We start from the raw sequence: 23,312 nt of genomic DNA, 5'->3' as shown, positions 1-23,312 counted from the left end.
TAAAAAAATAAAAAGAAACCCTAACCCTAACCCTAACCACTAACCCTAACCCTAACATAATAAGTCAAGTCAAGTCAAGTCAAGTTTATTTGTATAGCCCTAAATCACAAACAGTCTCAAAGGGCTTCACATAGCCAAAAATTGACAATTATTCTCAAAGCATCCCCTGATCATAAGCTCCCAAATAAAAATAAAAATAAAAAAAATAAAAAAAATAAACCCTAACCCTAACCACTAACCCTAACATAATAATAAAAATAAAAATTAAAATAAAAAAAAATTAAAATAAAAAAAATTAAAATAAACCCTAACCCTAACCACTAACCCTAACATAATAAAAATAAAAATAAAAATAAAAATAAAAAAAAATAAAAAATAAAAATAAAACTAAAAAATAAAAATAATAAAATAAAAAAATATAAAATAAAAAAATAAAAATTAAACAAAATAAAAATAAAAAAAATAAATAAAAATAAAAATATATAAAATAATAATAAAACACACACACAAACTTTGAATGATGAAATAAAAGGATCGTACTTTCCAGATGTGCTGTTGGAGATTTCATCTTGCAACTCGTCTCTTTCTTGCTCGGCGTGGCGTCGTCCTCTCTCTGACGCCGCCAGGTCCTAAGTTGTGCAAAAGACCTTCATGTTGCCTCCTTTTCTTTCTTTCTTTCTTTTTTTTTTTTTTTAAAAGAAAATTCCATTAAGAATAAGCGTTTTGTACCTCATGCAGCTGCACAATCTCAGCCTCCAAACTCTTAAGTTTCTTCTCGTTTTCCTTGGATAATGCGAAAATATCGTCTCTGGAAGCTCGAGCATCTTCCAGTTCCCTCTGGTAATCCTTCATTTGTGCCTGGAGACCAAATGTTGGTGTTTAGACGCTAAGCAGCCTGGTGAACGAAGCCCAGCGATGTAATCTTTAACGTGCACCTGTAACTTGCGCAGCTGTTTGATGGCTTCATCTCGAGCCTTGGTGGCACCTTCGATCTGACCCTCTGTGTTCTTCAAATCCATTTCCAGTTTCTTCTTAGCTGCAATGGCTAACGCTTTCTGCTTCCTCTCATCCTCCAGCTCCGCCTCCATCTCTCGGACCTGAAAGGAGGCGCCGAGTCCATTTGATGGGCCACTGGGGTGTTTGTAGGTCAAAACCAAACCGGATGTCCCACCTGTTTAACGAGCGCTCGCTTCTTCTCGTCGTTTTGGTCATCACGGCCCTGAAGATCACGCTCGTACTGAGCCTTCATGGCCTGCATGTTGACCTCCAGCCGCAGCTTGGCGTCCTCGGTGGCCTGCAGCTCGTCCTCCAGCTCCTCAAGTTGAGTCTTCATCTCCTCCAGCTGCTGCTCCAGAGTGCGCTTGGATTTCTCCAGCTCGTGAACCTGAGGAAAGCGACGGATGTAAGGATGGCAAATGGATTTTACGGATTCGCTAAGACTTACATTCTTGCCCACATCGTCCTTGGAGTTCATCAGATCTTCCATTTCGGCACGGAGCTGCTTGTTGACCCTCTCCAGTTCATCTTTGGCCTCCAGGGCTTCATCCAGCGCTCTGGTCATGGACAGAGCTTTGGTCTCCTTCTCCCTGGCCTCAGCTTCCGCCCGGTCACGCTCTTCAGCATAGCGAGCTGAAATGCTCTTCTCCTCAGCCAACAACTAGAAGAAGAACGATATTGATATTTTGACATAAAATCATGGCAAAATCAAAATTGGCTCTCCAACTGACATCTTACCTGGTCAAACTTCTTCTGTTTCTTCTCCAGGTTGGACACACTCTGCCTCTGATGATCCAAGTCAACGGTGAGATCATCCAGCTCCTGCTGCAGACGAGTTTTTGTCTTCTCCATCTTCTCAAAAGCGATGGTCTTCTCCTCCAGACGCTGGCCTGACATCTCCAAATCCTTTTGTAGTTTCTTCTTTGCCTCCTCCAGGCCGTCTATCGTCCCCACGTCATCCTCCAGCTTCTTCTTGCTCTCGGAGAGCTACGGGCAGAAAAAGTAAGCAGAACTCAAATTCAGCATCGATCAGCAATATCAGAGATGATCGATCTGACCTACCTGAGCCTGTAAGGTCATCAACTGTTTCTCCAAATTTTTGCGGGCCACCTCATCCTCCTCTTGCTGCTCCTGGACGGCATTCTTCTCCTCCTCTAACTGGCGCATGCGGCTGCTGAGGTTCAGTTTTTGACGCGTCTCCTCTTGGAGCAGCTCCTATGAGAAAACATGATCCATCTTCTGGTCAAGTCACATTTCATTTTCCCATCCATCGTGAAAGTTATGGTGGAGCACCTGTGTGTCTTGGAGCTGACTTTCCAGTCCAGCGACATCTTTCGTCATCTTGATGCCTTTTCGCTCTGCATCTTCCAACATGGCGGACACATTGTCGAGCTCAGTCTGAACGAAGAAATGATCCGTTTATTGGTTGGAACGTAGATTACGAGATACCGAGACCTGGACGAAGCGACACAATGAACTTCACCTGCAGTTTGTGCGCGCGTTCGGCCAGCTCGGCCTTGGTCCGCTCGCCTTCCGTGTTTCTGGCAGTGACCTCCTGCAGCTGAGACTCCAGTTTCTTCCTCTTGTGCTCCGACTCGGTCTTTGCTTGTTGAAGGCTTTTGACCTCGCAAGCCATTTCCTTGTTGGCGCTCTCCTGGCTCTGCTTGGTCTTCTCGAGATTAGCTTTGTACTACAGAGGAAACGTCAGTGTTCAAATTTAAAAAAAAATTGTTTTAATAAATGTTCAGGGAAGGCACCTCACCCTCTTGGCCTGTTCGAGCTGCTCGGAGATCTCTTCCAAAGCAGAGGCATGCCTCTGTCGCATATCCTGTATCTGAGCCTCGTGGTTTTTGGACTCCTCCTCAATGGCCTTCTTCAGCTCTGCAACTTCTTGCTCTCGCTTGGTCCTGAATCGCACCAAAAAGTTTAAACCTTCTCCATTTCTGACAAATCCAGAAAGTGTTACCTTAGCTCCTGCTGGGCAGCCGTTGTATCCAAGGTGTCCTCCAATTCTGTCTTTAGGGCCTCCAGTTCTTCACTTAAATCTCGCTTGAGCTTCTCAGCCTTGTTCCTGGCCTGTTTCTCCAACTCCATGTCCTCCTGCAGCTCGGACAGTTGGGCCTGAAGCTCTCGCACTTGTTTCAGAGCGTTGTTCTTCTGGTTGACCTCATCTTCACCCCTGCAAAACATCAGGCAACAATATATATATAACAATATATTTAACGTTCCAAACTTGTAATAATGACCAATATTGGACAAATAAAACATAAGATAAAACTAGCAAAGATATTGGACTTTTTTTTAAATAAAAATATTATATATTTAACATCCAAACTTGTAATAATTACTAATATTGGACTCTATAAAATATAAGATAAAACTATTAACTAGCATTTTTTTTTTAAATAAAAAGAAGTGTATTCTGATACGTCGCCACTGGGTGGCAGCAGAGACAAAGCTACTGTTCTACATCAGCCACATGTGCATTCTTTTATGATGAGACTTGAGCTCCAAATCCCTTCCCTAAACCACTTCAGTAGTTATTTATGGTGAATAAGTGAGTCATATTGATAAGTTGAAAATTGCGTGGACAGCTTTATGCAAGCCATTTTCCCCCTTCCAATTGTTTTGTCAGAAGCTTTTTGCAGTCGTTACACACAGACATATCCTGACGACAAGGTCACCAATCACACAATGACACATTCCAAGAGAGTAAGAATAGGAAAATAAATACTTTGTTGGGTCAGAACCAAGTTATGAGACTTGATGTGTATTCTTATCTATACGCTGTCAGTCCAATATAATGCAGCAGGTGAGACATTTGTTAAATATGGCGACAGTGACCGCCATTGTGACTCACTATTAAACTTTAGCTCCGGCTCGGGTAAACAGTATTTTGTCTTCATGCGTGTCCCTACCTTGCCTGAAGCGTTTGCTGCTCGTCCTCTTTCTTGACAATTTGAGTTTTCAACTCCTCTATCTGGGCCTGGAGCTCAGTGATCTGGTCCTGAAAATCGGTTGTTTCCCCATCCAGCTTCCTCTTTGCCTTCTCCAGCTCCTGACGGGTCTTTTCTTCCTTTTTAAGCCTCTCTGGATTAAACATTGGACCATGTTAGAGAGTGATGAACTTCTTTGACATGACTAAGGTGCAGCTCCTTTACCTTCCAAGTCGACCATCATGATCTCTTGCTTGTTCTTGACCTTTCCCAGGTTCTTAGCCTTCTCTTCTTCCTCAGCAAGGAAAACGGTCATCTCATTGATACGATCCTCCAGTGACTTTTTTTCCTAAAAAAAAAGGACATCTTAGGTTGCTTGTGTCATCAAAAACCATTTGAGGATCTTTGCTGTCTCTGACCTTGACAAATTTTGTGTTTTGGTCCTCTAGCAGCAAAATGTCCTCTTCATATTTCTTCATTTTGGCCTCAGCTGTCACTTTCTCAAGCTGCAGCTTCTGCCTAGCTGCCTCCTCCTCATCCAGTTGTTCCTCCAGGTCCTACCAAACATTTATTTAGCAAAGTAGAATTTAACATTTTGGAATAAATTAAAAAAAAATGGAAATAAGAATTGGACACGGCACAATATTTAAAGAGGAATATGAAGATTTTTTTAAAAAATATTTTTATTTCTGTATTGTCACAGGCTTACCTGGATATGGGTTTGCATCTTCTTCTTCTCATTGACCATGCCCTGTGCCCTCTCCTCTTCTTCCTCCAGCCTGGACTCAAGGTCATGAAGAATCTCCTCCAGTTCTTGTTTCTTAGTAGCCAGGCGAGCTCTCATTTCCTCTGCCTCTGCAAAAAGCTCCGTCTCTGCCTGCAGCTGCTCTGCTAAGATGTTTTTCTCCTCTGTCAACTACACAAAGACAAAACACCGATTAAGCAGGGCAGAAAGTTGAAGTATTATTTACATGAGCATATCTGACCTGCTGGTGTTTTTGTTCCATCTCTACCAGCTGTCCCACCACTTTTGTATGCTTCTCCTTGACTTTGACCAGCTCTTCATCTTTAGCTTGCATCTCCTCCTCTTGTCTGGTGACCTGCAGCAAGGGCTTCACCTGTATTTGGATTGGAATAGAAAGTTCTCATATTGAAGTTCTCGATGGGTCATTAAAAAAACAAGAAACACACCTTAGTGAAGAGTCTCCACCACTGCCAGTGACGAAGTTTCAAGTACGCGGCACAATTTCTTTGGAGAACCTTTAGCGCGCTGAGCTGTTGCTGCTTCTTGGCAAAGGCTCTGAAGCAACGCGAGGGAGAGAAGATGAAACGTGGTGGGCATGCGGTTGCCACAATTCATCAAGAAGACAGTGGAAGAGATGCAACCCTTACTTGCGTGCTAAATAGCCACGACAAGCAGCCTGGAAGTAAATAATAATGTCCGTGATCTTCAGGTCCCTCTCTTCCTCCAAGTGGGCCAGCACTCCCGCCCTGAAGAAAATTTTACTCTGGCCGATGCGAAACAGGTTGTTGTCAAGCTCCAGTGATTTGATCTACCAAAGAGTGAAATATTTAGAAAAAAAAGTTTGAGTCCACAATTAATATCTACTGACAAGATTCTAATTGTCTGTTTGCTGACCATTCTCTCGCAGGCCTGCTTGCCGTCCATAAAGCCTTTGGGGATGGCGTTAGGAGTGAGAATCTCATACCTGGATAAATTTGATTCAATTAGCCACGCTAGCTCCAATGGAACACAAATTATGAAATTGAAAGTAAAGTACCTCTGTCTGAACTCTTGAAAGACAATACGGTTGGGGAAGCCTTGTCTGCAGATACGGATCCCTTCCAGGACTCCATTACATCTTAGCTGGTCCAGAACTAGGTGAGGATCAAGTTTACCAGCCTGGAGGAAGCAGACAAACCAATGCATTATTTATTTGGAGGTAGAATTTATTAATATGATTTTATATATACATATATATAATAAATAAATATTAAAATAATATTTGTAGATTTATTCTATGTAATATGATCATTTAATACAATTCATTAGACCATGTGACTTACTCTTTTCTCATGGTTGGGGATGATGCAGCGGACAAAATTGGGGTTGGTGTTCCTCAACGTGGCCATCAGCTTGGACAGCTGCTCCTTGTACAGCTGACCCACCGTGCGGAACATGCCCTTCTTCGTTTTGTACGCGGCGCCGAACGCCGTCTCGTTCATGCCGGCAACTTGGTCCAGGCCGACGATTCGGTCCACTGGTGATGCCAAATGTGACTTTGTTAGCAGGAAATTGAGCATCAAGCGGTTTCATATGATGGTAGAAATGCAGGATATTGTATAATGAAGATGACATGGAGTATTTGTGTGTGCAATTTCTTTTCCAGTGTTGCAAGAGCGGTGAAAACCACCAACTGAGACCACAAGCCACCACCCGCTTTAACCTCAAAGCTGTCATAATACCAGCTAATACTCTGCAAACACAACTTTTGTCTTCCCTTTTTTCTTCCCTTTGGAATCATCTGCTGATTTTTTTTAAACATCGATTTACTATGTTACTGCGGTAAAAGCATGACCTAAAAAACATTGACAATATGAGTATTTTAAGAATTTTTTTTAAATAGTACTACATATTTTTGGAGGCTTAATACTAGAAAAAGTTCTAGAGGAGGTCACCAGTAACAATGAAAGAATGAGGAAAATAACACAGTGATATTTATAAAAAAAAAAGAAAAAAAAAAGAATAGGCCATGCCAAGCCAAACAAGATTTAAAGCGAGCGCATAGCAGTCAGTGAGGAAAATATGGAGGATGTGCAGTAGCTAGGAGGACAAGTCATCAATCACCTTGAGGATCATGGAGCACAGACACATTGTCATAGAAAGAGGCTCTTTGATACATCTCAATTTCTACAACAACACAATGGCGTGCACACACACACAAACACACAAAAGACAGTGGAAGAGTTATAAAAAAGCAACAGAACATCTACAAACAAGGATAAGTCCGGAAAGCAACATAGACAATTAGTCCGTCACATTAAGTGTGTTCTTGTAAGCATGCTCAGCTCATGAGTAAATACCGCAAGTATTATTTCATCTCCAAAATGAAGCAGAAAAGGCTGTTGCGGAAACATCTCACCATCTTTCCAAAGTTCAGCCACAAACTTGTCAGTGGACTGATGCAGCAATGTGGCCACGTTGTCATTTAAGGGATCCATGTTCTTCATCAGCCATTCATCGGCTTTATAGTCCACCTGAAGAGAACACAAGGCATCACGTTTGTTTTTCATTTGATTGACAGGTCCCCTGTGTCCATCCCGTGTCGGCTCGTGTTCGGTCGTGCTATGATAATTGGATTAGGCCGTAACACCACGATGTCCGACACACTAAAAAAAGAGCGCTGGATCACAGAGCGGCATTCCGAGTAATTGACACGGTGAAGGAACCTGAGATGTGGAATGCCGGTTCCCCATCTGGGATTCATCAGAATCCCGGAAAAGCAAACTCGCACTGTTTGCGCATATTTTCTCTTCGGTCTCGGAGGATTTATTTGAACAAGTTGAAATGAAATGCGTCTCTTCTCTGTTTGACATGGCAAGCTCGACTTAATGGACCGATACTCATCATTGCGTTCGTACAGATCAATTGAAGTCCAATTAAAACTTTGGAGACTCTAAAATCAACCATGCCTGACTGACAAGCTTCCACATGGGAACGACGAACAGCGAGCTATCGTTTTCTCTGCCCGCCGCGCCAAGGTGAGAACGGCCAACCTCGGTTATATAACTATCGCTACACGAAGCCGTCAATCTCGCGTCGATGTGAACCAGATGTGAGAATCCTCCGACGGCGGCAGCGGTCAAACAACCGGGCTATTGTATGAAGGCGATGATGTCATTCATCCAAAGTTTCAAACATTAGCCAGACATAGGCCATGAATAACTCTGACAGCTATTTTTAAGTAGTAGTCATACGATACTTTTTTCTTCCCTCCTCTTAGCTATCGTAAAATATTTAAATATCGAAAAGCTCGACGGAATGACGTACCCTCCCCGCGTAGTGGATAATGCAGAAGTCAGCTTTGTCCTTGAGCTGACGTGGTTTTTGGAACTTAGTGTGGGTGCCTTGCTCCTGGAGCACTTTGTCCACAAAGGTCTTGTCTGTGGCTTTGGGAAACCAACATTCTTCATCCAGCAGAGCCAGAATACCAGGAGGGTTATTCTGAAAGGGACAAAGCTTGTTGAAAATAAATAAACACCTACGAGTATGGACATTCCGTGCATACAAACGAGGAGCACCGACCGGCCTCTCGATGAGTTCGATGCAAGGCTGCAGGTCGAGGCCGAAGTCGATGAAGCTCCACTCGATGCCCTCCCTCTGGTACTCCTCCTGCTCCAGGACGAACATGGTGTGGTTGAAAAGCTGCTGAAGCTTCTCGTTGGTGTAGTTGATGCACAACTGCTCGAAGGAGTTCAGCTGGAAATGAGGCGTGAAGGCAAGACGTCCAGTTAGTTTGGGAGCGCAAGATGGCCGTGCGCGCCGGGGGGATTTATTTCCACCTCGAAAATTTCAAAGCCAGCAATATCCAGAATGCCGATGAAAGATGCTCCCTGACGTTTGGTCCTGTCGAGGGCCTTGTTGATGCGATGGACCAGCCAGCGAAACAGTCGCTCATATGTAGCCTTGGCTAGAGCTTCCACGGCAAAGTCAGCCTGTGCAACGAGCGAAATGATTCCATCACAAGGTGAAGTTAGAACAATCCTAATTTCTCGCGAATCGTGTTAAATAACAACATGCCTGTTCCTTGGTCTGCGCTTTCTGTACATAGTCTCGTCCTACTTTTATCCTCGGAGTGAGGATAGCTCTGGTGAACTCCATGATGTTCAACCCGAGGAGATGGCAAAGCTTCTGCGCCGCTGAAAGGACAAAGAGATTTCAGGACAATATGTGAAAAACAATTACGCGGTCAACGACGAACGTGATATTGGATCACGCTGACACTCGGATATGCGGCCTGTCCACACTTGAAGGATTGATCAGAACAAATACCAAGAAGACAATCTAAGTTCTTGTTTGAGTTTGATGGATATGAGCGAGATGGCTTCGACCATCTGTTGTGGTGAAAGGTGAGGGTTGACTGTCGTTTCATTTTGGAGATTAGCAAACACGAGTGTTGATGTCAGTGTGAGTGCGTGCTCACCTGTGTTCTCGGGCATGGAGGCCTGATCCGTATTTCTCTCTTTCTTGAAGACAATGTTGCCAAATTGCAGCACAGCTGAGACTACCTTCAACATGCCTGACAAGAAGAAGACAAACGTTCATTTTAGAGTGAAGGAACATAAGACAAATAGTCAAATAAAATAAAGATAAAATAATAAAATTAATGAAAATAGTAAAATAAAATAACTAAGTCTACAACTAATACTTACAGACAATCTCATCGTGGGAGAAGCTCATGATGTGCATGGCCTCTAAAGTCTCCTGGAAATTGTCTTTGTCTTGCTGACCAGGGATGGGGATGTTACCATTTGACAGGAACCGGTAGTTGTTAAAACCTTCCAGGAGCAGGTCCGCTGTAACGAGAAAAGGAAGGTTGCTATTGTATTTTCACTGTTAGGGCAAAAAAGATGGACGTAAATAAATTGCTATGACTGTGATGCTGGCTACAGAACAAACTCACTTTTGAGATGCTCTCCGGCTCCTGCCAGCAAGCGGTAGAAAATGTGAAAAGTTCTTTCGTCTTTGGCCTGTCTGATTGCCCGTGACTTCTCCAGAAGGTCTGACAGCAAAAGTTAAGAAGTGAACTGGAACAGGAATCAAGTTTTGATTCAGATCATACCCCATCATTGCCAAAGAAAAACAAACCAGCATTCATAAGGATACACGTTTCAATATTGGCCCCGACGATGTAGCCGGCAACATCAAAATTGATTCGGATGAACTTGCCCTGCAGGAAAAAATAAGATCAATATTCGTGTTAAAATCACAGTTGAATTGAGAAGTCTTTAGTATGCATCTTCAAAACCCACTCACAGCTGTTATTTTGTCTAAGTGGCTGCAAATGACTGCTGACAGTGAGAAAACTAAATTGCTGTGTTGAGAAAAACACTTGCCCACATATTTGAAATAATTGTTGTCATCCCTATGAGTCTCGTGACATGATGGAACATGACAGATGATATTTTCAGAATAAAGATAATTTAGTGCTTTATTTGTCTTGCACAAGATGCTCTGTGCAGAACTCACAAAACGGGAGGAGTTGTCATTTTTCACTGTCTTGGCATTGCCAAACGATTCCAGGATAGGGTTAGCCTGAAGAAGCTGGCGTTCCAACTCGCCCTGCGGAGAGAGAGGTCAGAGGTCATCAAAAATGAAACCTAAAGTGGCGTTCAAATCAGAAGGAAAAACAATTCAATGGAGAATTGTATTTGTAAACATCGAGGGTTAAATGTGTGGATTCAGACGAAAAAAACATGCAACATCAAAATTCTGACATGTTACGGTAAAAGCTATTACGATCAATAAAATTGACGTCGGATCCAAGACCCCCTCTTGAGGTTATTATGTGGTTAAGGGGGTCCAACGAGCCTACAAAATTGTCACGATAGAAAATGTTTTGCTGACATTGCAAAAAATATGTTGATTCTAACAGCAGAACTTCTGGCTCAACTTTCTTTCCTTTAGTCAGCCTGATGTGATTTTTGTCAAGGGAATTTAACAAGTTAAGAAGGCCAAGACATTCAAAGAGTTGTGAAGCCAAAAAACAACAAAGAATGTATTCCAACCCGTGGTAGTTTGACTTTTATTCGCTTTCCCTTGACATTACAGTAAAAAAATGAAATATAGCTCTCTATCGTAAAAAGGCTACTCTTGATAACACTCCCTAAAGCGTGCCTGAATTTCATTCACAAATTGTGTTTTCTAATGTGATTCCAAAACAATGTGTCCTGTGTTCTGACCATGAGAAAAAAACCAAAAAAAAAAAAAACACTGATGGACAATGAATCCAGTGGGTTACACTTATGGGCTTCTTTAGTAAATTAAAATGACAAATTAGTCAGTCCGGTTGCTTTTGAGTGTCCCATAGTCAACTTCTAAAGATGCTAAAAATAAAAAAAATACTTACATGCGACACGGCGCATAATTCAGCCACAAGCAACTATTAGTCTTTCATGCAGCTATTACTCAAGCTCTTTTGAAGCCGACAATTCCATATAATAAGTCCGAAATCAGCACATGTATCACTTCAGAATAGGCAGACATTCCCAAGTGATTTGGTGTGTTTCTCCACTACCTCATATTTTCTCCCCCTACCATGTCTACATTCCTCTGGCTTTTGCTCAGAGGCATCCATAATGTACTGCAGAAGGAGAGCGAGCGGTATGATGGAGGTCAGACTGATGGCAGGGGCGACTACTGAGGCCCGAGGTTTACAGTTACTCGTCGTATGAAACGATCCTTTTACTTGTTTGCAAGAAGTAGCAGAGTAAGGGACCCTTTCCCTCCAGCGGTTTTATAATTACAACTATTTATTTTGGGATGATTTGGGGGTTAGCTGGATATTAGTCAATTGAGATAATAAAAGCAGTAAGGCATGCAGGGAGATTTACGGACTATCCAATTCCATGAACCAATTCCCATTTTTTTATTTGTTGTCCATGCAGGAATAATGTGACCATTGCAAACAAATGTGAATATTTTGTTCTATTAATACCTCACCAGTGAGTGGACATTGTGATTTCCTAGGAACATTGTAGAGACGATCGTTTTAAAATGTTCAAACTTGCAGAGATCTATAGAGTATTGCTATTTATGTTTCTTACCATGATCAGTTTCTTCAATTAAGCATGCAAAGTCATTTTGGACATTAGAAAATAAGGGCATGCAAACACGCACAAATAATAACACACATTGAGATAGCGGGGAAATGCACTTGCCTGAAGCTTGAATGCTTTGGGAGATTCTGGCTGTTTGTTACGGATAAACAAATGTACCAGTTATGTCAGACACAAGCCGAGCCACCATGAACATGGCCGTGAAAGAAGCTACACACAAATGTATTACGTTAGCTTTTGATTAGCGTGGGACTCGGCAAAATATGCAAACGAGGTTATCAATTTCGTGTAATAATACGAGGGTTCAATTTTGAGGTTAAGCGGAGAGGATGGATGACAGAGGAAGTAAGCTGGAGTCAGAGTGAGCCTCTTACTGGAATGTTGTGGTCTTTGCGTCCTTTGTGAGAGGAGGCAACGTGGGCCAGGTACTGGATCACTTTTTTGGTGTTCTCCGTCTTCCCAGCGCCTGATTCACCTCTGAAAACAAAAGTGGGGGATGAAATTATGGCTTTTCAACTTGAACTTAAAAAAAATAAATAAATGAAAGAAAAAAAACAGGATGAACATCATCAGCCATGTGTTGTTGTTTTCTATATAATCACCCATCTGCCGAAAAGGTTTAACTTCCCACCATGTGGTTTTGTGGGCCAGTCTCCAAAGTTTTCCAGGCTCTGCTTTCAGCCGAGTTTCTAATGATAGCCGCGTTGAGCGAGGACCATCGGTACTTCCCAGAGCCTGGAAAGCCACGCTCGCCAAGACAGAAGGCAATGCGGCACTTCTACATGCGGCAACATACCGGTGGCTTTAGTCGAGCTGCTTATTAGCTTCTCTGCACTTAGATGCGAGGGGTGAGTCCGCAAAGGCAGGATACCGACATGTAGGTCATCACATCCTAACTTGGCTTCATGTTTTCCTAGTTATGCGTGAGTGAGGGCAAATATCATGTTGGAATATTTTTCTGGAAATAACCGCCATCCTTACGAGGCTTTTCGACTCCGAAGATTGTAAGTCCGCATTGTTGACTCATAGTAGCTGGATAGTATTCATAACTTCTAAGTGAGAAATTCTACAAGTTGTTCATTTCAAGAGCCGCTCCCCCGTTGTCATGTTTTGAATCGACAACAAGGAAGCGTACAGCTTATTTTTGATGTATCAGATGACCATCTGGAAGGCTGAAAGTCAGATTTACTGCAGTCTGCAATTTTCAGCAAATCTTTCTTTTGACTCCTGTATGGAGCCTTCCCCCCCACAGGCAATAGCGACCCTTAAAAAAAGTTGGGAAGCTGTAAAGGAGGCATCCATCTGTTTGTCATTCTCAACGAACCAGGAAGTAGTCTGCTTACTAAAAAAACAAGGTCATTTCACAATATGAAGAACACAGAGTACGCTCGACAACATAAATGATAACGTTCTCTTTAAGAATGCGAGTCTCTTTGTAAATTGGAACAGCTGCATACTCGTTAAATCCAGAATAGGACAGCGAGAGAGAAATTTCATATAAAAAAAAAAAAGAAGGTCAAGGAGTCACAATACTCACGTGCAAAGAATTGATTGGTCCTCACGATCTGTTGAGATGAGAAAAGAACAGTCATCAGAAAAAAAAGCTTAAGCAAACTCAACTTTCCTGCCGGAACCGAAACCATTTGTAAACAATATTTAAATATACTGTGAGTTAACAAGCAACAAAATCTTGAGGCCAGTTCTCGACACGTCAACACTGCAACTCTATTCATCCATACATGCTACCAAAAAAAGAAGTCAATTACAGAAACCCGCAAAGTAATCTATTCTAATAAGATCCCTCGGTAGAAGTGCCACAACCGCAAGCCGCACGTAAACCAATTTTCCTCGCTCAAAATTGAAGCAGATGATTAAAAGCCTCATAATACAATGACAGCTGTCAAGGATTGTAGTTACCGTGTTTGCGCAACAGCCAAAATAATATCCTTCAAGAAGTTTGAAAATAAATCAAAGTTTGTCTCTGATCTAATAGTCAACTTTTGCATCAGCCAAAAATATTTGGCCAATGATTACAGTTGTTTTTCTTCGCAAGGGGGAAAAAAAAAAAAAAGAAAGACCAACAGATTTATCTCCAGCAGTATAAAATAGGCGCCAAAATGCAGCCAGTCTCCTCTTGGTTCCAATTTAAACTTGTAACCCAACTGAGGTTTGCTACGTGACACTTTAATTGTTGAGTAATACGTGAGAGTCTTAATCGGGGACTAGTTTGTCATAATAAATATCCATCACAAAAGTGCCAAGCTTAATTTCTCCATATAGAGTCTGGGTGATTTCGAGTGTTCTTTCTGCTCCTTTCAATGTCTGCTGGAATTCTTGCGGCAGGAAGTGAGAAGCTTTTTCATTTCCTGAAAGATAAATTCAGAAACACCTCTCCAGACTTTCATTCCAAATGCTGGCAAAGCTTCTACATTCATCATCTTACACCGCTTCTGCTGCTGTGTCTATTTGTAGATTTACAAACCTGAATCAAGTTTACAAAAATAAACATCATGAATGTGACTTTCGTTCACAGGGTTCCCTTTTGCTGCTCATAATTTATCCTCCAAGAGGATTAAGCAAACCTTAATTCTTCACATTCCAGAGCATTCCCACTCTCCCTCCAAGTTTCCTTTTTTTTTTTTTCCATTTTGGCATAATAATGCTCCTCGATGTGATTTCATATTTTATTTAATCTATGTTAAGCAACTCAACAAACAAACAGTACTTTGCAGGTAAACAAGGTTATAAACATGTTTTTATTTTTTTTCCTCTTTGTCTTTGCGACTGGGTACCGCATTTCTTCCACGCCGCTGCTCCAGCTCACAATTTGCTTGATAAAAGAAGTTGTAAAATGGTGCTGAATGCAGTGAAAGGTCCATCACCGTGGCAACCACTTCACACGCATCAGAAATCCCCCAGCACTCATCTCTATTCGATTCAGTGACATTTACCCACAGATGCAAACTCGGCAAAAAAAAAATCATGTATATTCTCCCTGACAAAAAGTTTTTCCATGTTTCTGTTTGTTATAACAGTACAAAAAAAGAGCCACAAATTACATAAAATATTCGCAGAGCTCTCACTTCGAGATAAAACACTTTTGGAGGTAAAACGATGCATGTTTCATTACATTCTTTTTGTTGTAACCGCTAAATGACTAAGCATTAGTCATTTCCATGCTGTTGGACCAGCTGCCAGTTTGGCATTCAACGGCACGCACGAGTGTATGAGGAGCAAGCCAGACAACCCCGCAGAGCTGACTGGCCATTTGTGTGGACCAATTTATGCGTGCATGCTGGAATTCGGCGCTTCCGTCACAGCGGGCGTCATTTTCGGGAGGTAGGTGAGGAGAAGACAATGCGCTGACCGCAACATTTCTACTTGATGAACAAAAAAGGGAAAACTTGCAACGGGAAGGAATGTGGCACTCTTTCAAGAGGTGACGGATCGCAGAGCAAGCGACCCGATTGTGGTGGGGAAAAGTCCAGATAGGAGAATGGACAACTGGAAAGATAGATTAGCAGTCGGGAAAGTGGCACATTGGAGGCAAGGCGGAATTGCACGGAACATAAATGTGCTATATATAGAAGAGTGTCAGCCGCTGATCCTATAGCTGCTTCTGCATGGATGGGGACTAGTGACGCCGGTTGGCAGCTGAGATCACAGACCAAAATAGTTTGTCATCAGGGGTTAGAACGTCCACGCCTTCGCGGAAATGAGCACAGTGGGTTTGGGACCCCCCTGGGTTGTGTGTGAAGGCTTCTAGACACACTGACAAAGAGGAAAGAGAGGAAGCCATTCACACCTTGGCAATACAATTACTGTCCATTTGGGATAGACAGTTACGATTGTGTGTTCTCTTTTATTTTTCTGAGCAGCGAAAAGAAAAAAAAAAGGAATGCAGCATTGAGTAGAAGATGATAGTCACATCCGATGAAATTCATTTGTGCTTTTAAGTATAAGCAAAAAGATAAATTCCTATTAAGTGAGGTACATTTGTAACAGTGCCCAGGCAAATATAATGGAAGCAGATGCGCTGGAGGTTTGAATTATAAAAGAGGAATTTGTGAATTAGAAGTTTGTTTCGCTTTCGTCTTATTACTTGGCACACTGTGCGGCAGCTTAATTGCACACAGAGAGGGAGAAAAACATTAGACATCCAAAGATAATCATTTTGGAAAAGATGAGTACTACCTGTGGGTGATGTATAGCTTATTAAAATTGCAAGAATGAATGAAGAACAGTAAATAATGTCACTGGAATGCTAAAATTGAGTTGTGTCTCGCCTTCAATATTTTCTAATACTATCCGCAGTTCAGGGAAAATTCAGCCAGATTTTTTTTCCCCCCCACAAAACATATTTCTTAAATGGTCTTATATCATTATGGAGGTGAAATAAGAAAAGTCTGTGAAGGAAAAGGAGGAGCTTGCGGTGGAGAAAATCCAGGCCCCACATGTTTGATGTGGAAAATATCATCGGGCTGAAGAATAAAATCTTTCAAATGTAATGCCTTTATTTCATGACTCATGAGCGAGCCGCAAAAAAATATGGCAATATAAAAAAACCTGAAAAATCCATGGCTGTACTTTCTTGTCACAAGTCGGAGAATTTGAGTGGATAACATCTGTTGAGAGGGGGGCAAGAGTGGAAACAGACGGGATGATGTCACATTTTGGTCTGGACTGTTGATTGTGTTGTTCCTGCCTCACACTCGGGCTGGCTTTAACCACTCGTCGCTATTAACTCTGGACATATGCGCTAACTGGTTGCAACAATAGCTAAAACCATCATCAGCCATGTTTTGCGGTTGGCCAATGAGAGGCGAGAGAGCCGTAGCAGGAGATACGGCAGAAAGCTTTTGGCAAAGTAATCGATTACAGATGGCATGCGTTGGGTGGCTTGTCGTTCCACAGAGGCTCTTTGTGGCTTGCCCGCCATGATCCAACAGAACAAGGCTGTTTTCATGTCCGTGCATGTGGGTTCGTGTTGGCACCTTTAGTATCGGAGCGCGTAACTCTGCAGGAAAGCAGACACGCGCAGGGGAGCAGGGAACCAATCACAAAAGAGAGTCATCGTGAAATCATTACAATGATCACTGCAACACTTCAAGATTGGTAAATGTTTCAAAATATCAACCAAATGTATGGAATGACCATTAGAATGGATTTTCGAAAAATAATAAATAAATAGTAAAAAATAATAAATTTGCAAAATGTTGACCTTCCATGTTTTGGTCTGATGTTATATAAATACTATAGAAAGTGATTTTTTAATTTGTTTTTGTTTTTTTAACATGAGTAAGTGTGAAGTCTCACACTTTATGACATCCAGTGATTGGCAGCCAGGCAGTTTTCTCGCCTCGGGCCAATAGCTGGCTGTCACTGTCGGGTAATTTTGGGTCGATTTCCCTGCCGGCCACCTCCTTTTGTGGTGTGCAAAAGCCACCGTTATGATGCCTCCTAAAACAAAAATGAAGCCGGTGGCAGCCTTTAAAAATGACTTTTGATGCATGCACAAAGCAGGGGATGCCTTCTTCTGAAATCTGTGTTCAAAAGAACGGCTAATGCTAGGGGAAACACCGAGTAAGCGGATGCTGAGGAATGTGGCTAGCGCTGAGGCTAAGCTATAAAAATCACAGCAGAAATACAACTATATGCTGTATGACTTCCACAGCTGTCTGATCCTGAAAGCTGCATCTGCCAATCTGTATTACAGTGTGTGTGTGTGTTTAAACAGGCCTCACATTTGTCATCTCCTGCAAATTCTCAGGGTACAGCGAGCGTGAGATTTGAAAGGGTAGGCTAGCCCTTCCTTCCACACACCTGTTTTGTCACTCAAATGAGATGTTGCCTCTGCTTGGCCTCATTACCCCAGACCAGAGAAAGGGCCTGGTTTCCAAGGGGAGATTTTCAGGAGTACCCGTCTGCATCCACAGGTCCCAGCACCCCCCTTCAGACTGCACAAAGCTGCCATTGTGCAGCACAATGCTGGCTGCCCCCTCTGAATTTCCCATCTACCCTCTGCTCTGCTCTCTCCCCCCCCCCAATAACTCTCGCCGCTCCTACTTTTGCATAACTCCTCTTGTTCGATGCTTTCCCTCAACATTTCTGCTCATTCCTCTTTCACGGATGAAGACATTTCCTCCAGCTGCGACTCTTAAAAATGATATCGAGTGCTCATCTAAGATCTTACATTTATCAGCCTGACTTAATACACACGAGGTTCATTAATGTGGAATGTGAACACTTATTTACGACGGTCTCGTTAAATTCATTCAACATGGTCATGACTTAATTCCAAAACAATATACTTGAAGTTTTCAAAGTACTTGGGAATGAAGAAAACGCAATAAAACTTATTTTTAAAATGGTATTGTGGGCTTCAAAGTCAAATCACTACTAATTAATTTAAATCAAAACAGGATCAAAAACTAAATAAATCTAAGAACAACATGAAACAAAAAAGTAAAACACCCAAATCAATGTCGAACAGTTTCCATTCTTTCATGAATTATTGAAACTGAATTTAAATCAGATGCTGCTTTGGTAGGCAATTCATGCTCTTGTGTGTCTCAACAGTACCCGAGCTAAATATTTCATCCAGAGCTATAAAGAGATCCCAAATTATATAACCAATGATGACACTAAGAACCTCCACCATGCTTAATTTGGACCTGATTTATTATTCTACATAATATATCAGTAATTTAGCCAGGAATATTCATAAATCTTTCAATGAGAATTCAAGGAAAGTCACATAATGCACGTGTTCACCTCACCATGCAACACAGCTGCAAGGTTCTTATAAAAAAAAAGAAAAGAAAAAAAGGGGGTAGAAAATAGGGACCAAAGAGGACAGAGAAGCTACAACAATTCCACCAGATTTGTGGTTGTAGTTTTCATGCCAAGCAAGGGGGGGAACCAAAATGCCTTCAAGGATGTGGGAAATTCTTCTCTTCCAAGCCAGACGGTTTTGTTGTAGGAAAAGAAGAATAAATGAGGAATGAAACAATTCTCAAGTGAGGAGGACAGAAAGGAGAAGGACCGGCTGTTAAGTCAGAAAACGAGGTAAAGTCGCCGTTCCAAATAAGATTTGGATGAGAAAAAAAATATATAATAATAATAATAAATAAATATAATATATATAATAATAAAATCCAAATAAGATTTAGATGAGAAAAAAAAAATCTTAGCATGAGCTAGACAAAATGGTGGTTGTATTCAACAAATGTAAGGAGATTCAGCACCACTAAAGTCCATTTACACTGTCACGCAGCAAGTGACACCTCTATCCGAGTACCCTCGAGATGGTTATTAGGGTTGGCCACACGTGACGCGCACACACACGGTATCCATGGCGACGCACTCCTCCCCAAAAGAGTCCCGTAGTAGCTAATGGAGCGCTACAGACAACTTGACCGTGACTCAGCGTGTAGAATTTAGCACGACGGGGTATTTATCGAGGGGACGGTGATGACCTCATTCCATTGCCTACCCTCTGTGTGGGCCAGGGGGGCTCAAAAGAAAGAAACCCAAAGAAGAATGGGGCCAAAGAAGAATGCTGGCACGGGACTTGTCCCATATTGAGGCCGCACACAAAAGCGCTGCAGCTGTGGAGTGTCGACGCAACAAACAAAATCCATAAACACCTTTTTAGCATGCATGTGACTAAGATGAGTGATGACATCATCATTACTGGTCAAATGGTGATGGGATAGGGTTGAAAACACATCAGGCTGATGATCCCTTCAGATCTAATTAATAATGTCACATCCTCGCTAACCTTCTGACCTTTCACACACTTTCTCCGCACACTAATCACCTGAAGTATGCAGGAAAAACCAAATGCTGCTTGCAAGTGAGCTAAACTCTTGCACCACATTTCTGAAATGACTCTTGGTGGAAAAACACTTCTACGAATTCGCGTTCGCACATTCTGGCACTGAGATCCAGTTCAGAAAGTGACGGAGCAAGAATGTGTCAAAAGCGGTACCTTGAAGCATGCAGCGGTACGCCGACTCGGAGATGGCGTAGATGTGAGGCGGCATCTCGTGCCTCTTCTTGCCCCGGTACATCTCAATGATGTTCTCGGAATATATGGGCAGGTTCTTGTAGGGGTTGATGACCACGCAGAATAGGCCAGAATATGTCTGCAAAACATCAAAATGGAGTGAGAAACATCATATTGAGCAGCATTTTAGTTTTGTTCTGTTGCCATCTGGAAGGAATCATCAAGCTGTTACAATGAAACTGAAAAGGTTTTTGGGAAATTGTCCAGGGCTATTTTGAAGGCATCCATTTTTATCTTCCTACTTTTAGACAGCCTGCTTTCCATTCATTGGCAAGAGTAAAGTGCAGCCAACCGTTCATTGCCCAACCAACCCGTCACGCCGCTTCACATGTTGACATGTGTATATCATAATTAGAGTCGACTGTGACAGAACTTCAGCAAGCAAGCAACCAGGAACCAGACAGCATACTGAAATCCTTATATAATAGCTCAGTGTGGCGCCCCTGGACCAAAAACAAGAGGATGTTCTGTACAAAATGATGAAGAACACTAGAAAGGAGTTGATGAGGCATAGAAAGGTTGGGAGAAACCAAGGAAAGAGCTGAACGGCTTTTCCAAACATCCAGTTCAGTAGATGTGACTTTTCTGTCACAACACCAAGATACTAAATGCCGCCTTCATTGTCACTCGTGGCAGCAGACCACACAAATAACTCAACATCATGCCCAGCCCCATCTAGGAAAGGCTAGGTGATATTTCCACTGTGAAATCAGATCCCGTGGCCTGGTAACAGCTGAGCAACACACAGGCAACAGCGGACACGACAGCCGACCCCGTCTGCCATCTCTGGACAGGACATGGATACGCCGGCTCCCCGCCGCTACCGGCCCAATGCTTGCTAGCTAAAGTGGCCGGCAAAAGAAAGACACATCAGACGGATGGACACCATGGAAGAATGCTGATGCTTTCTGACAGCTGAGGCTTATCGTTTGATACAAAGGCTTGCTTGTTTCCAAATCCAAGCTACTGTGGTCAAGCCCCAATTCGGAGTTCTGATTAGCCTGTGACGCACCACCTCGTCAAAATAAATCCTTCCAATCGGATGCTGCGACGGTGAGCGACAGTTAAACGATGCTGTGCGTCAAGCGTCCACACTATGACCCAAATATGGAAGTCATCACCTAACTTCTAAGTCCACCGCATGAGGAAGGCTTAGGGGGGGCTTTACAGCATGGATATAGTTCAACTCCGAGGAGGTAAGTTAAACAAGTGAGCTAGGAAATTTTCTTCCTGTCAAAAAAAAAAAACACTTAGTGAGGACACATGGTTGCAATTTGTCTTAGCCAAAATCCAAATTAACAAGATCCGAAGCTGAACATGAGCCATGACAAAACATGGACTGAGCCAACTTGGTAAAAGAAAAAAAAAATAGGAACTGGTATTCAAAGAAGATCTGAGAGTCCAGCTGGTTGTCTTTCATGAAGCTTTTTACATCTGAGATTTTTCAACACGCCTCAGAGTCCACGAATAATATTCCCTCAGGTGACAAGCAACCTACATTCTATTTCTGAAAAGCAGAAAATGGGTCACAACCAGAGATACCCACCTTATTTTACGGTATCGGTACTCATAGAGAATGTCGATACCAGCCACCGATACTAAAGGTGAACAAAATTTGACATTAAATAAATCCGTGAATGAATGTTATATATCAAAATTTTAGCGTTATGGGTGAACACTGTATTGACATGTGCGGTCAGGAGGTTCAATGTCCCATCCTGTCCCAAACACAGAATGATAAATATTAGGTGAAGCGATTGCATAATAAACGGCTAAAGGTCAACTGTGGTGTGCGAAAAACACGAGGTGACTTTCAAGGTTAATCATCACCCTGTGAAAAAATATACAGCAAAACAAAACCTCCGAAGTTACTCACATAAATGAGTCCAGAGTAGTAGCGGTCCTTCAGGTTGTGCAGCACAGAAGCTTCATTCAGGCAGGTGAGCTCGGCCATGTCCTCCACCTTGCTGAATTTAGGAGGGTTCATCTTCTGGATGTCATCCTTGTTAATCACCACCTTTTTGCCATTCTCGGCCAGCTCCACCACAACCTCCTCACCGCGTTCCTCGCGGATACCGGCCCCCTCAAAACCATGGCGTTCCGAGGGAACCCAAACCAGCTTCTTGGCTGTCCAGTCGGCCTGTGTGGCCGGGTTGTAAACCACGGCGCGATCCACAAACAGGTACCGCTCAGGGTCTTCTTGTCCACTTCGATGCGACATAGTGCGTTGGCTTGACGAGAGCAATGTGGGCACCTAGATGAGACAACAGAATGAATGAACCAGAAGTCAGTATGACTAATAATGTAACCAATATATATGACATTGCTGTGAGTCCATTGGCATCCTATTATCCATGACTCATCCTGTTCAGGGTCATGGGGAGCTTAGAGGTGGGGTACACTCTGGGCTGGTGACCTGTCAATCACTTTGGAATCCCAAACACACCCAGGGATGGGGAGAGCATGCAGATACCACACAGGAGGAGCTTGATTGATAACATGAATCCTGTTAGTGCTGGAAATTGATCGATAAGCCAGTTAAAGTTGTCCACAATGGAGTTCAGTGGAGAGTGTGCAGGAGCCGCAGTGTGCGGTTATCATATTTATTGCGCATTGTGCGTAACTGCGTCGCTCCGCGCACAGTAACGGGACACGAGGACGTTATTAACGGCATAAATAAACCTCCACTGATTAAACCTTAGTAATTTACAATACACAGAAATGAATTGAAACACACACTAATCATTTATACGTGAAATGTTTGAGAGAAGATGACTGCAATGCGTAAACAAGCGAGAGAGAACTTAACACAAACAAATGCGTGGCAATAACATTACAAAGGAAATTAGAAGTTAAATAAAGGGATAATTAATGGCACTGCGGTCGTGAAAAGGGAGAAGTTAATTGGGTAATAAAGGTGCTCCCTGGTTGTTTTGTTTCATCCAAAGTACACTCCTGCAGCTAGCTTAAAGTGCTAATTATAGCGCAGGCTGTGTAGTCTTATTCGAGTTCATCTGATTAAACAAGAGGTAGGAAAACAATTAAGTAAGCATTCAAATCTGCTTTTTGAACTCACGTCACACGAATAATTAGAATAGTCCAACAAAGTTTGGGGAAAACTCCCTCCATCCCGAAAACATGGCTATCCGTCCATCACCATCCATATCCAGCTGGTGATTAATAAAACTCACCTGGTGTCGTTCCGAGAAGCTCGAGTCCGGTTCCCCACGCAGTCCACTGTGCCACTGATGCGCAGCGTCTGTGTAACGTTCTGCTCCACGCACACAAAGGAGATGCAGGCATGTGTCGGGGCTCCGGTATGCACCACAGAGGCAGGACTGCTGCCTCGACACTGGGGCCCCTCCTCGACCCCACACTTGACCGCCCTAGCCCCCGCCTACGTCCGACACCCAACTTCCTACGTACCCCCATCAGCAAGGGAGCGTGTCACGTGGTCTGATAAGTATAAA

At 42.7% G+C, this 23,312-nt stretch overlaps 1 protein-coding gene across 5 annotated transcripts in view; it reads right to left on the bottom strand.

Annotated features, from left to right (window-relative positions):
- Window positions 1-23,236, bottom strand: part of LOC148384374 (myosin-10-like) — a 27,493-nt gene extending 4,257 nt beyond the window's left edge. The window contains exons 1-38 of one of the 5 annotated variants that reach the window (XM_088356779.1): window positions 23,034-23,236; window positions 21,719-22,096; window positions 19,765-19,921; window positions 13,309-13,336; window positions 12,146-12,248; window positions 11,874-11,903; window positions 10,183-10,275; window positions 9,820-9,883; window positions 9,617-9,715; window positions 9,366-9,509; window positions 9,137-9,232; window positions 8,734-8,852; window positions 8,496-8,648; window positions 8,239-8,412; window positions 7,984-8,157; window positions 7,076-7,190; window positions 6,781-6,843; window positions 6,000-6,193; window positions 5,714-5,835; window positions 5,572-5,641; window positions 5,325-5,485; window positions 5,124-5,232; window positions 4,919-5,050; window positions 4,642-4,848; window positions 4,352-4,489; window positions 4,158-4,281; window positions 3,915-4,086; window positions 2,963-3,175; window positions 2,759-2,903; window positions 2,480-2,686; window positions 2,290-2,394; window positions 2,059-2,211; window positions 1,735-1,983; window positions 1,445-1,657; window positions 1,172-1,384; window positions 936-1,097; window positions 730-858; window positions 541-629 (exon numbers count right to left, since the gene is read on the bottom strand). In XM_088356779.1, the coding sequence (XP_088212905.1) occupies window positions 541-629; window positions 730-858; window positions 936-1,097; window positions 1,172-1,384; window positions 1,445-1,657; window positions 1,735-1,983; window positions 2,059-2,211; window positions 2,290-2,394; window positions 2,480-2,686; window positions 2,759-2,903; window positions 2,963-3,175; window positions 3,915-4,086; window positions 4,158-4,281; window positions 4,352-4,489; window positions 4,642-4,848; window positions 4,919-5,050; window positions 5,124-5,232; window positions 5,325-5,485; window positions 5,572-5,641; window positions 5,714-5,835; window positions 6,000-6,193; window positions 6,781-6,843; window positions 7,076-7,190; window positions 7,984-8,157; window positions 8,239-8,412; window positions 8,496-8,648; window positions 8,734-8,852; window positions 9,137-9,232; window positions 9,366-9,509; window positions 9,617-9,715; window positions 9,820-9,883; window positions 10,183-10,275; window positions 11,874-11,903; window positions 12,146-12,248; window positions 13,309-13,336; window positions 19,765-19,921; window positions 21,719-22,063 (5,264 nt within the window). In that variant the 5' untranslated portion in view covers window positions 22,064-22,096; window positions 23,034-23,236. The other 4 variants (XM_088356780.1, XM_088356781.1, XM_088356782.1 and 1 more) reach the window with 4 other exon arrangements.
- Between the last annotated feature and the right edge of the window lie 76 nt (window positions 23,237-23,312).

Source organism: Syngnathus floridae, chromosome 17 (genome assembly GCF_059516105.1).
Source record: "Syngnathus floridae isolate MCC-2025c chromosome 17, RoL_Sflo_1.0, whole genome shotgun sequence".
Classification (NCBI taxonomy): Eukaryota; Metazoa; Chordata; class Actinopteri; order Syngnathiformes; family Syngnathidae; genus Syngnathus; species Syngnathus floridae.
The sequence above is the reverse complement of the archived record's forward strand: the minus strand, read 5'-3'. Positions and strand labels throughout refer to the sequence as shown.